At 41.3% G+C, this 12898-nt stretch overlaps 2 protein-coding genes across 4 annotated transcripts in view; both read right to left on the reverse strand.

Moving 5' to 3' along the window:
• Positions 1-12898, reverse strand: part of gjc1 (gap junction protein gamma 1) — a 797916-nt gene that overhangs the window by 559417 nt on the left and 225601 nt on the right. The window lies entirely within an intron of this gene.
• fam117aa (family with sequence similarity 117 member Aa) lies at positions 508-11454 on the reverse strand. Of its 2 annotated transcripts, XM_044050472.1 has the most exons (8): positions 11255-11454; positions 8358-8506; positions 5264-5359; positions 4966-5073; positions 3709-3825; positions 3370-3595; positions 3102-3276; positions 508-2424 (listed from the first exon to the last, which is right to left on the reverse strand). In XM_044050472.1, exons 1-8 carry the CDS (start codon positions 11376-11378, stop codon positions 2211-2213), a joined length of 1209 nt encoding a protein of 402 aa, XP_043906407.1. In that variant the 5' UTR covers positions 11379-11454; the 3' UTR covers positions 508-2210. The 2 variants fall into 2 exon arrangements, with proteins under 2 accessions (XP_043906407.1, XP_043906408.1); XM_044050473.1 differs by lacking the exons at positions 8358-8506; positions 11255-11454 and adding an exon at positions 6171-7293.

Consider the following 12898-nt stretch of genomic DNA (forward strand, 5'->3'; position numbering starts at 1 on the left):
TGCCTGTTATGCAAAGATTGGGGGTTTTTGCGGCGTAGCTTTTCGAAGGCTGCTATTAGAGAATTAGGGGTCCTTCTTAAAAATGTCGCGTGGCCTTTTGTTGTCCAAGGATGTGGATTCTATCCATTGGCTAATGTTCGGTGACACGCCAGTGCACAGGCAGCAGTGGCGTGCACAGAGGGGTGGGGTAGTTAAAGGGATAGTTTGGATTTTATGGCACAGACCCCAGGAGTAGAGTGGAAAAGTATAGTTCTGAGCTGGGGTCAGCCCTAAGGGGTTTTAAACCACTAACATGCAGATATTATGATAATACATTTGAACAATGAAACCACTGTTCCACCGAAAATCGGATAGCACTTCACCATGTGGGCACATCTCCAGTGTCCATTTCAATTGCTATCCAATCACACCCACCCCCCATGTCACCTCCCTATTTTTTGCCCCTGTATATATATATAAATAATATAGGAATATGGGGGGGACAAAAATTCTAATAGAATATTAGAATTAAATGTCCAGAACTATTGGTAAATTTATTTTCATTACAATAGTAACAGTACAGTAACAACACACTTAACATGTTTAAATGTTATCACCATTAAAAATGCAATGAAATCCTAAATAACCACATCTGGGAAAACACAGAGTTGATGAATACATTATGTAAGAAATTAATTGTATTTAGTCATAAATTGACCATGATTTGTCAACAGAGATTGTGTGAGACAAGACATGTGAAATACCATTGATAAATCCTACAGCCAAGCAACAACGCTCCAATATTTTAAATTTGGATTGCGGGACCCATTTGAAAAGTTTGCGGCCACAGAATGACACATATTACATGTTGCATCTGTATTAATAATTGCTGACATCTGGCAATGATAAGCTGTAATGATGATGATTCTGTTGGTTCTGTTCTGTTGTAATCACTCTAGATTGGCCTAATGCCGACAAAGGCAGGGTTTAATATATTTCAGCAATAACACAGGCAGAGGGAATCATCTCTTCCCATATCAAATTGAATGTTGAAACATTGACATTCTCCAACCATGCTCAGACTGACCAGACGCTCAGTGTGACCCACTCAAAATCTTAAAAAGCACAGTTTGGTTTAAACACTGCCAGCTGTAGGCAAGTAAAGCTAATAAAACACCCATCTCTGCGTGTAATCTACACATAAATACAAGTCACTTTCTACGGGGAATACTAACACAGTATCACATAGAAATACATTTGTAGAAATGTGGACCACTGTAAACAGCAGGTCAAAACATATGAAAACTTCAGGGAACTAATCTGTTTTTCAAGAATGAAGTCTGTTGAATTAAGATTGGACTTGCTTGAGTTGAAGATATTTCACTTCTCATCCGAGAGGCTTCTTCAGTTCTGACCAACTAGTGTGGAACCAGGTGAAAGTCATTAAGTCGAACAATGCAGATCGTTCACCCCTCCTTTCAGATTGTTGGTTTCACCGGAGACTTGGTGTGAACAGGTCGTTAGGGAGGTCACCTGTGGGTTACTATTGTGTTGCTGTTATGTGTTTGCTTGTTGATTCTTTTTGGAAGAGAGCTCAGGACAGCATTGTAGTTGACTGATAGCCTGAGATTTTCCCTTAGGATGAACCAGTTTCTGTCTTAAAGTGTTGCAGGGTTTGAATTTGCCGGGATGGGGTGTTTATTGAGTTTCTCAGAGACAATAGAGTTTCTAAACAATAGCAAGAAAATAATACTTATGTCAACATCTGCACTAAGTGCTTGACCTTTTTGACTCTGAATTGACTTAATGCGGTAGTAAAAATCGTCCCTGCAGACGGCAGTCTTTGTCTGAGCTGTTGTTTCAAAATGTCAGTTATTCATAAAACATTTCCAGCATTCACCAATATTTCCTGAGCTTAAGTCCTGTCGTCATTGTCAAGTGCTCATGTAGAGTAATTATCAGCTGAACCCACACTCACTCCAGGGCTAAGAAACAATCAGCAAAGCAGCCACATTTTAGGTCAGTATCAGTTTTCAGTATGATTAAAATAGATGCCTGATCTTAAGTTACTCTTATTTTGATCACAATGACCACGTCATGTTATAGCAGCGATGAGCCAGGTGAGCACAGGTACCTGTCAGGCACCCCACATGCAAAACACAGCCAGTTACTCCAGGTTGTGGCTGTGCAGTGTGGTTTTAGTCCAGAGGGGGATCTGCTTCCATGTCCACCTACTGCATGCCGAGGTGCCTGGTCGGAGAGACTTGACCTGGACAGCCAGTGACAGGAGAGACTGACAGACCGCGGAAGAGGAGGTCCATGGAGGGCAGGAGGGGCTTCAGAAGACTGACGGGGCAGAAAGCAGAGCCTCCGTGGGGCGTAAAGTTCACTTTATTGGGGTCGGGACATGATGGCTGGAGGAGAAGCTCATCCTGACAAGCAGACCTGGGAGGTAAAAAAGTGGGGAGAGCGCAACGGGGTCAGTTGTATCTTGTAGCTTGTTTTCAAATTGCAATGTTAACCCCATTCATCGTCTCACCAAACTCAAACACAGCAGCTATTCAAACCCCTTCAATGGTGGCTATTCAACACATCAATATAAGAAGAGTTTCTCCCCACATCTATGTAGTAAACCTGTGATACTAAACAATGTCTGTATCTGCAAGTTATACATTATATATATTACACTTACAAATTTACCTTCACAGATTATGTCATCAAAATCATTGTTGTCAAATATAATTTAAGCAAACTTTAAATTGTAATAGACCAATTTGTGCAAATAAAGTAACTTTGCATTATTGTATTAATATTCATAATGACACAGAAGTCTTGCTATTTAATACTTTTTGCTGTACTTTTTTTTACCTACATGTATATAGTTTGAGTTTTGATTTAACGTGACTTCAGAATATAAACAGACATGGAGGTGGACTGTCTGCGTCATCAGTTAATAGCTGTTGTGTGTTTGTGATGTTCTGTGCTGAGAGATGCAAACAACTGTGGAACTGAGCCCCATAGTACATTTTTGAGCTGAGGCCCTCCAGCTGCATCTTTCGGCGATGTTACATATCTCTACATCATCTATAACATGATATTCTGATCTGCAAAGTGACACTTACATTCCCTCGTCACATACTGGAACTAGCTCACAGCCTTCTGGCTGTTCACGTTGGACGGAGTAGGTTTTATTGGGCCGAGGGGACGAGGAGCAGGACTGCAGCAGAGGAGGAGCCAGTGCAAATGAAGGAAGCAGTTTAGATGGAGAAGGACACAGGGTCTCACAGTCCACCGGCACTGTACACAGGATCAGAGATAACCAAGTATTGTCAATAATAACCAAAGCAAAAACTGAATTTCCAAGTAAATGAAATGACGGTGCTGTCTGACCTGGTTCTGCCATAGGACAGGGAGACTGTGATGGTGACAAAGGTAGTGGATTCAAAGTAAGAGGTGAATTTGAAGGTGACAGAAGAGTTGGATCTAAAGGACATGGGGACGGACAAGGAGAGAGGAGGGAAGGATCCAGGGGCCCCGGAGACGGTTCACTCTGAGAGCTGCTACTGCATCTCTGGACTGGGACAGGAGCCCTGTGGCCATCAGGAATATCCAGAATCTGTGATAATCAGTCAAGTAAAAGGGTCAGACAAAAAAAGCTAAAGGCACAAAATCAAAGAAAGAGAGAGAACTAAAGCATGCATGTAATTTGTGTAATTTATTTTTCATAACCTCATGCTCATCGTCAGGTTTCTCAGACACAAACACCTCTTCCAGCTCCAGGTTGAGACCTTCGACACTGCGTCGCAGACGTGGGGCAAGTCTGTTCAGCGGCATTAGAGGCACTGTCTGAAGAACAAGTCAAATATGGCAAATTTAGAATGAATCTGGGGTTGACTGAAAATGATTTCTCTGTCTTTGTTGTAGTTGTATTGTGTGGTCAATTATGTGGTCAACTGTAATGTGTATACTAGTATTATATAATTACAAGGTACAGCATGTAAGATTAAGCAACATTTAAAAAAATCAACCAGACAACAACTAGAACATGCAACATAAATAAAAAAAAAACATAATTAAATGAAGAAAACCTGAAATAATTAAAAGATTGTTAATTGACTAATAAACGAATACTGCACATATTGTAAATGAATATTGCACATGATGGATCAAGATTGTAGGTTTAGCAGCCTCACAGCCCATAGATAAAAAACTGTCCTTGACTCCAGAGGGCGAACAGTTGACGGCCTGGGTGGGAGCAGTCTTTGATAATTCCTCCTGGCTCTGTTTAGACACCTGGAGCTGGAGATCCCCTCCAGTGAGGGAAGAGGACAGCTGGTGGTTTTCTCTGACATACAACATTGCAGCTGAATATCTCTCACCTCACCCTTCCCTTCCCAGTGTGTTGCAGAACCTGCTGTAAGTAGCCCTCAGTTATCAACCTCAAAAGTATGTTAAGTTTGTCCATTGTGGGTTAATGTAAAAACCGGGTGGTCCAAAATGATGGCCTCCAGAGAGTTGAAATGGCTCCTGATATAAATACAAAAGGCACTTAAATGACATTAATGTATACTTGTAAAAAAAGAATCTTCAATTTGTGCCAAATGGAAATTGTTCGCCTAAATTTCACACATTAGACCTTTACACGTGTCTTTGTTATCCCTTTGTGTGACATTGGAAATTCAGCTGCTAAAAGTCTCTGACTAACAATAAAAGCATTGTTAGTCATCTCTTCTCTCTCTCCAAGTACTTCAGCCCATTTGATGTCTACTCTATTCTCGCTATATGGTTTGAATGGTACAGTGTGCTGTTTCAAATTGTCTCTCAGAGATGACATGCAAGTGACACAGGAGCGTCAGTGACAGCCGCTCCTAAGAAAAGCACCAGTGGTTTTTTTATATCCCTGTTACTGAGCTCTTCCTGTTCTGCCTGTGAGATGCAGTCTGGTATTTGTAGCTATGGTATGAAGGAAGAAGAGCAATGTTCTACCTGAGTGATGCCTGTCACATGACCTCCTGGCAAGTGGTGGTGCTCGCACCCCAATGAGGGCGGGACATGGCGGGAACGCTTCTGCAACTGGTGCCTCAGCTTGGCCACCTGAGGGCAGAGTGGTGAACAAAATGAAACGCATTCAATCTGAAAAGAGAAGCGGTTACACATTTTTCCCCCTGGGGTTGTTTTAGTTTCATGCTACGAGTGAGAGGCTGCAGAATAAATAATATAAACCTGTGGAGTGAGAAACAGAGCAGATCCATGACCTGCCGTTATAATGAACTGAAATACTTGCCTCCCTCAGGTGCTCTGCACTGCCCCACGATGCTGAGCGCTTGTGTCCACCAGCACTTCTCCTTCCCTGAGTCTCCTCTGCCCAGGAACTTGGAGTCTTTAAAAAAATACAAATAAAAAGAGGGGAATTAAGAGTCCAGCGTTTTGCCAATCAAGACATCTTTATTTGGAAAGTATTTTCTATTCAACCTAGGGATGGGTATCAGTCAGTATCGGTATCCGTCCGATACAGGTCAAAATCACTGGATCAGATATTGGACAGATAAAAATATAAAATCTGATACAATCCAAAATGCAGACTATAAAAATGTAAATAAATAAAAAAACAAAAAAACATTTTATCTGAGTCATGCTTGGGCTGGTTATTTCTTCATTTGGGGAGAACAATATTTGTGACCCATTTTAAAAAATGATGCCTTTGAAATGACTCAACACAAATTAATTAACAGCTTAATAGTTCATAAATGGTCTAAAATGACTGCAACGGCATCGGTAGATACTCGAGTTTCTGATAATGTTATTAGACACAAAAAGGTGGCATCATCCCAACTTTAATTCAACCCGGTGAACTATAATCAAGTCTGATAGTGACGTGGAGCCCCGCAGCTGTCTTGCACACCTGCCCAACAACAGCTGTACAGAGGAAGACAAAGAAAAAAAACCCTATGAGCTGCAAAACAGCTTCACTTCCACACACACACATACAAACACCCAAACCAAATTTGCTTTAAAGACTATAAATACAGAGTGACTATCAGCATTCCACACTTCAATGCACTAACATATAATCATACATACAGCTGTTATATACAAAACTGTAGAGGAGAAAACAAGAACAGGAAGTTTTTGTGCAGTTATTTCAAAAGTCACAACTCTATAACTTCCTCATGCCACTCATATGTCTGTACCGATTTCTTGACTTTGACTCTGGATCTTCTACCAGTGGGAGTCTGGGTGGCCGCTGCCACTTGTTGGTTGGGTGCAGGTGAGTGGAAATTCATCATCACCAGGTGAAACCCAGGTCGGAGGTGCGCAACAGATTCTCAGCAGTTCTGGTGCCTCCACCACCTCCTCAGAGTCAACTGCTTCAGACGTTCGCTAACAATCTGAGCCACTCACTGGTGTCCATGACATTCATTAGGCGGCTAACATTACACCCAGTCATTTAGCTCTCGCTGCCTGCAGCGTGGTTACGCCACAGCTCTCTGTCCCCCAGAAAATTCAGCCTGTTTTTTTAAGTGTCAGCCCCACAACTCAGAGAAATCTGGCCAGCGCCACAGCTGCCCACAGGAAAACACCAGCTCCCATCTTCTGTTCGGTCCCTTCCACTCGTACACAACCCATCGCCAGGCTTCATAAGTCAAAATGCAGTCAGTCATACAGTGACATGGGTGTAGAGTTACGGCTGCCACCTCCCCAGCACCAACAACCCCACCCTCCACAAAACATGACTAGAGTATCATGGAACTCAGATCTATAAAAAGACTCAAAGGTAGCACAGCATTTGGATTGCATGGCTAATGTTTCGACTCCTGCCTGCAATATGACCACAATAACAGAGAAAGATAGGTAAAAAACTAACATTTTGCAATTCTCATCATTAAACAGCTGGAAGAACTGATTTGTATCTCTAAAAAACCTATGTATGGAGTGCCATGCAATTTTGTACATGAAACTCTCCGACTTAAATCATAATTTTTCCTCTGGCACCAGTTTGACATTCACATTGATCATGTCCCTGTTAAGATGAATAATGGCGACTTTGGGATTCCCTTATCATTATTAAGCAACAACCCAAATTTATGTCAGTAAACAAAGTCTAAACTCAGTCTAAACTATATTGTTTAGGTGCTGTGTTTTGTGCTGATTAGGGCTGAAATATCTAAGTGTGATTTGATTTGCACTATAGTATTTTTCTTTTTTAAGTCAAGCGTCAGTCCAATATTTTCTGAATTATACATCTAAAACATGTCATAGCATTACGACATGTTTCGATGAATCAGTTAAACTTAAAACAAGTTTTCTGATTTTGCAGCTGTGGATATGTGAATATTTTCTGGTTTCTTTGTTCCGCACAATAAAGAAATAATTCAAACTGAATAATTTAGACAATTAAAGACATGCGAGAACTTGATTAATCGAGAAAACAACTGACATATTAATCGATTATGAAAATAGTTAGTCTCTCTACTGCGTGAATCACTGTCCGGTTTTATCGTTAAATGTCATACATTTAAGGGTTCATATTTTGAATAATATCTTATGAATATTATGAAAATGTTTTGTCTTTCTGAATTTTTCTGTTACTGTTAGTTATTTTGTCTGTAACTCTGTCTTATTATTTGTTTCCAATGTGTGTGTATTTTCTTGAAACATTTCTGTCATAGAGCATAGTACAATAAAAAATTAACAAAATAAAATGTATTTTGCAACTTGCAATTTCAATTTGAAAACAATTTACTGTTCAGCCGTTGTCCTGGTTATGAGAAAATGCTTCAAAAGACCAAAAAAAAAGGAGAACAACCAGTTATATCATCTGAAGTCATGTAGAGGAACCGTGGCAGAAGGGCAGGGTGCTTGTGTGCATGCAAGTGTGTGTGTGGTTGAGGAGAATGCTGGGGGATGGGGTGTCTGTATAAATGAGGTCAGGCGGGGTCTGTTCCTCACAATAGAGGCAAAGGGGGTTCGTTTGGGTTAAAACCGTGTCAGGAGCGAGGAGACGAAGCTGCGGAGCTTGGTGATGGTAGTTGGGGCTTTGTGCACTAGTTAAGAGCAGATACAGTTTAGGGGGGGTTTTGAGATGGCAGCGAGGGAAGAACAGCAGACTTTGAAGAAGAACAAAAACGACTATTTCCAGTTGGCTGCCTTCTACTCACAGGGTGGAAATGGAACCACCAGACACCTGCAGTGCTAACATCAGATATCATGTGCTCTACACAAACACTTCACATTCAAGAAAAACGTCCAAACATCTTATCCTCACCATGTAGGAACAGCTTGTACAGAAAATACCGTTTGTGACACCTTTGACTACCGTTATTAACCCACAAAGTATCACAGCTAATATGGCAGAGTCATGATATAATGATATTCACCTGTGTGGCTTTGTTGCTGACACAGCTAACAGCCACCATGCCCTCGGCCTCTTTGGGCCACTGCCCCTGCAGATATGGTCCAACGATGGCATCTAAAGACAGAGTTCTGCGGATTGTGGGTTTGGGAGGACGAGCCGCAGTCCTGTCTGCTGTTTTGGAAACACATGAAGTCAGTTAGTATGTCAGGGTTGTGCAATTCTTCATGTCAAAACTATTTCTGCCTCACAGAAGGGCGAGGAACTCTGGGCTGATCATATTTAGCTTGTAGGGACACTGCATGTGCAGGCAACTCTCTGTAGGAGGCTAAATACTATTTTATAACACCAGTGGTAATTGTTCACAAAATTGCTCCCAGGCTTCCTCCCCCCCATCATTTAGGCAGTTTGTCAAGTTGTGAAAGTTAATTTGAGTCTGTGTGTGTAAAAACTCAGACAGATGTGGATGAAGTTTTTGACCTTGAAACAAAGACATCCAGGGGTGGGAATCACAGGGAACCTCACGACACAATATGCGATACATGGTCCACGACACCAATAATATCCCGATGCAACGATTCTGTGATAATCAATATATTGCAAGACAATCGTCGTGATGCATCATGATAGCTGTCTAACTGAAGAAAACTAAAGGTCCTTGAGAAGTTAAACATGCAATTCACAACATGGAGAACAAAGTGCATAAAGTCTACATATTGAGCGTGGATCGAGCATCTGTTAACGTAGCTTTCTCTGTCATTGTCCTGCTGTAAACTTCCTCTTCTTCTGCCAGGTAACTTCCGCCCGTGTTTCCCTCATTCATTTGAGCAGTGGCAGGGACGGTTTACTTTAGAGCACCTTCATCTGTTAATTGGTGTAACGATTATCGACGACAATAGATCACCAAATCAATATTTTGACCCACCCCTAGTTTATGCAGCTATTCTTGTTAGATGTTACAAAAGCCTTTTCCCCTAACCTTAATTATAACTAATCAAAAAAGCTTTTGAAATGGTTTCACAGATTTCTACATCTACAAAGTCGTTCCCTGTATGTTTCATGTTTTAAAATGGAAGCTTACCATGCAAACAAAAATGAGAAATCTCTGACGTGCTTGAGAATTAAAGCTTTCACACGGCACTGCTCTGGCACGGTTGCAAAAGCAAATTTTGTTTTGCTTTCACAATGAGGCAATCCACTACGTTGCCACTGTTGAGTTTATTTCATGTTAAGCATTGATTAACGTGGGTTGGTTAACTGTGCTTGCACGTTGAAAAAGTGCAATCTTTTCTTACACACTTGACCTTCAGTGCCTGACCCTAACCTTAACCGAACCACAATTCACATTTTTCCTCTAATCTAATCCAGTAACTCAGAAATTAGGTTCTGCCTCATTAGGACCAGGCTCTGGTCCTAATGAGGTCAGTGTTTATACCAGAAAATGTCCTAAAAAGGAAGCAAAAATTAGCGCGCACATACACCCTCTATGCTGTCATCAGGTTGCCCAGGTTACAGGGCAGACAGGATGTATAAATAAACACCACTACATGCAAATGTGACTTTCATGGAGAATGGTTAAAGACCAAACATACCCGCAGTAGAACAAAGAAGCCTTTAAGGCGGCTGCTGTTATAGCATGAAGCATGCAGCAGGTCAGAGTGCAAAGGGGGAAACTGAGCGTCCAAATAACATCGGGAGAGCCTTCATTGTTAGCTCAACTTTCTCACCATATAGCCGTTTGTTTTATTTAGATGGTGGATTGAGTGCAGAGCTGGCTTTACTTAAAGTGATTGAAAGTGCAGTTTGTTATCTCCTAGCATGAGTTTGCACTGTTGTCGTCACATCAAGACAACAAACACTTTTGTCCAATAAATGTGTGCGACTATCAGCATGTGTTAAAGAAAAAAACACTGTTGCTCTCATTTAATATAACACGCACAGTGCTTTTCTTTAAAGCAAAAACGATCTTTCCATTATAGATCAGTTATATTCTCTTGATTTCCAAATGCCGTTTATCAAAACATTTCTCAGAGCCTCATTTTCGGTTCAGCAAGAAGGCTAAACTTAAACATAAGGTTGTTGTATGAAAAGGCGCAAACACCTTGCTTTGTAGGAACTAGAACAAGAACATGTTTGGCAGTTTTGCCTAGGGCTGAATCGAAATTTTGAAATTTAATTTTTAAAGCACAGAACGCGCAATATGTCTTCAAGCCAAAATGTGTGTCAAATGACCAATTTAGATCAGATATTGTCCTGACCGATACACATATTCTACAGACTGAAGAAAACATATGTGTTTCTCACAGATCTGCACAAATATCACACAGTAATCATTTTCAAAATGTTATTCAAATGAAAATGAGAATAATTATTTTAATAATTATCCCTACCATTCCCCTCTCATATCACAATCGCAATTTCAGTCAAAAATACTCACAATTAGATATTCAGTTCAGCCCTCGTTTTGACTGAGAAAGGACTGATCGAAAGCAATTAATGGATTTGAAGTTGGTACTGATTCATTTTCTGTCAAACAAGAGTTATGCTTTGACACCACTTCTTCCCTCTCTGATGAACTACAGACAGGTTGGTAATACAACAAGTGCACATAGACTTTGTTATTCTACTTAAGTACAAATTGAAGTATCTGTAAGTACTTTGTTATTTATATTTGTACCAACTTTTACTTCTAAAAACTTAAGTGCATTTTATGTCCTTTAAGGTACTTTATACAAGACTGAGTGCAGAGAAGATAAATCCATGTTGTTGTTGGAAAGAAAGAACAAAGTTAAACCCATGGTGCAATTGGTGCCATCTGTTTTAGGCTTAATGTTGATACATTGACACTGGCCCACATGGAAGTGGATGCATGAATTTGCAGTGACCCCCCCCTCCCTCCCTCCTCAGTGAGCGTGGATTTACCAGTCTTGACCTCTCTGCTGAGAAGTGCTGCGCCTCTCTGGAGCTGGTATGGCACTGTGGCTTTGAGGGGATGCAGGCTGGGGTTGCTGCACCCCCGAGGAGCTCCTCCACTTCTGCTGGACATCCCCCACTCTGCTCCCACGGCCGTGCTCAGATTATACACACACACGCACACGCACACGCGCACACACACACACACACACACAGACAGCTCTTTTTCCTACTCTTTCCTTGTTGTTGTTGTTGTTGTTGTTGCTGTTGCTGCTGCTGCTGCTGCTGCTACTGCTCTTCTCTCCCACCACATTCACAAAGATGATCCACAGCAGTGCGTGGGCCTGGTCTCGTGCACCCTGTCTGAGATTTCTTTTGTAATGATGAAGATGAAGAAGACCATGATTTCTGGTCACAAGTTTGCAGCCGAGTGAAACTTGCAGCTCACTTCATGAAAAGTTCTCCCTCCTTCTTCATGTTGACGTGAGAGGAGCAGGAAGACAGACAGGCAGTTTTCTGGTAAGTCTAACTGTGCACAGACTACTGACTACACATTCACAACAGCTCAACCTGTGTACATATCGCGTTGAGGGCAACACCTACAGCAGCGAGCTGATTGGCTGCTCCAGAATACTACTGCGTTCTCATTGGCTATCACATCTGTCCGTCATATAAAAGCTGGGGAGAAAGAAAACCCTTAAAGTTTCCACCCACTTTGCTGAATTTTCTTTCTTTCTTCTTCCACGATGTCGAACATGCCTCTTCCACTCCTCCCCCTCAAACCCACATCCAAATCCCACTCTATCCACTGTGTGTGTGTTTGGTACTACTTTAGGACCTTTTCTGGTGCCAGTATAGTCCTCATGTGGACCAAAGCCTGGTCCTAATAATGTAGAACCTCAATTCTGAGGCTCTGGTTCAGGTTAGAATTAAAAAAGCTCCAGTGTGTAACTTCTGTTGCCTAAACACTCAGTGGGTTCACGTGCATAAGTCGGATTAAGACAATATTTTGTTTTTCTTAGTGCCATGTAAGAACGATAGTCCGACTAAAATCGAGCCAGGCTTAGTCGGACTAACATACCTGGATAATGCGATTCCTAGTCTGATTACTCCTGCATCTATATGGTTTCAGAGAACTGGGGCTCATTCCTTAACCACACCAGTTTGCTGCTGCATCTCTTAATGCAGTATTACCTTATTGGCTGTTTTGCTTGTTGCACCTTCAGTCGTGATGTGTCAGCACAGACATAATAATAAAAGCACTGCTATACTGAGAAACACAGAGAGAGTCAGCACTGTGTGAACTCGTTTGACTTAGCTTACTATTGCTTCTAATAAAAAAAATTAAATGGTTATAATTGCTTCATGTTTTTATCATTGTAACAGTGAGTCTGCTTCTAGTTTTTCCCCCTTTCAATCCAGCTGTTCAGGCGGCGGTTGTCCACCCTGAAATTTGCTTCTCTTAGCGTCTTCCTGTTAAAAATGTTGAGGTTTTTTTCTTTCCACTGTCACCATGTGAGGAAATATTTATTTCTGTAGTTCTAATAAGGTCAGAACTTTACCGTGTGAAGTGTCTTGAGATGTTCTGGACTGCATGTTGTGATTTGGTGTTGTACAAATAGAGAATAATGATTTGGTTTGAATATGCCCTCT

The sequence above is a fragment of the Solea senegalensis genome, linkage group LG19 (genome assembly GCF_019176455.1).
Source record: "Solea senegalensis isolate Sse05_10M linkage group LG19, IFAPA_SoseM_1, whole genome shotgun sequence".
NCBI classification, from domain to species: domain Eukaryota; kingdom Metazoa; phylum Chordata; class Actinopteri; order Pleuronectiformes; family Soleidae; genus Solea; species Solea senegalensis.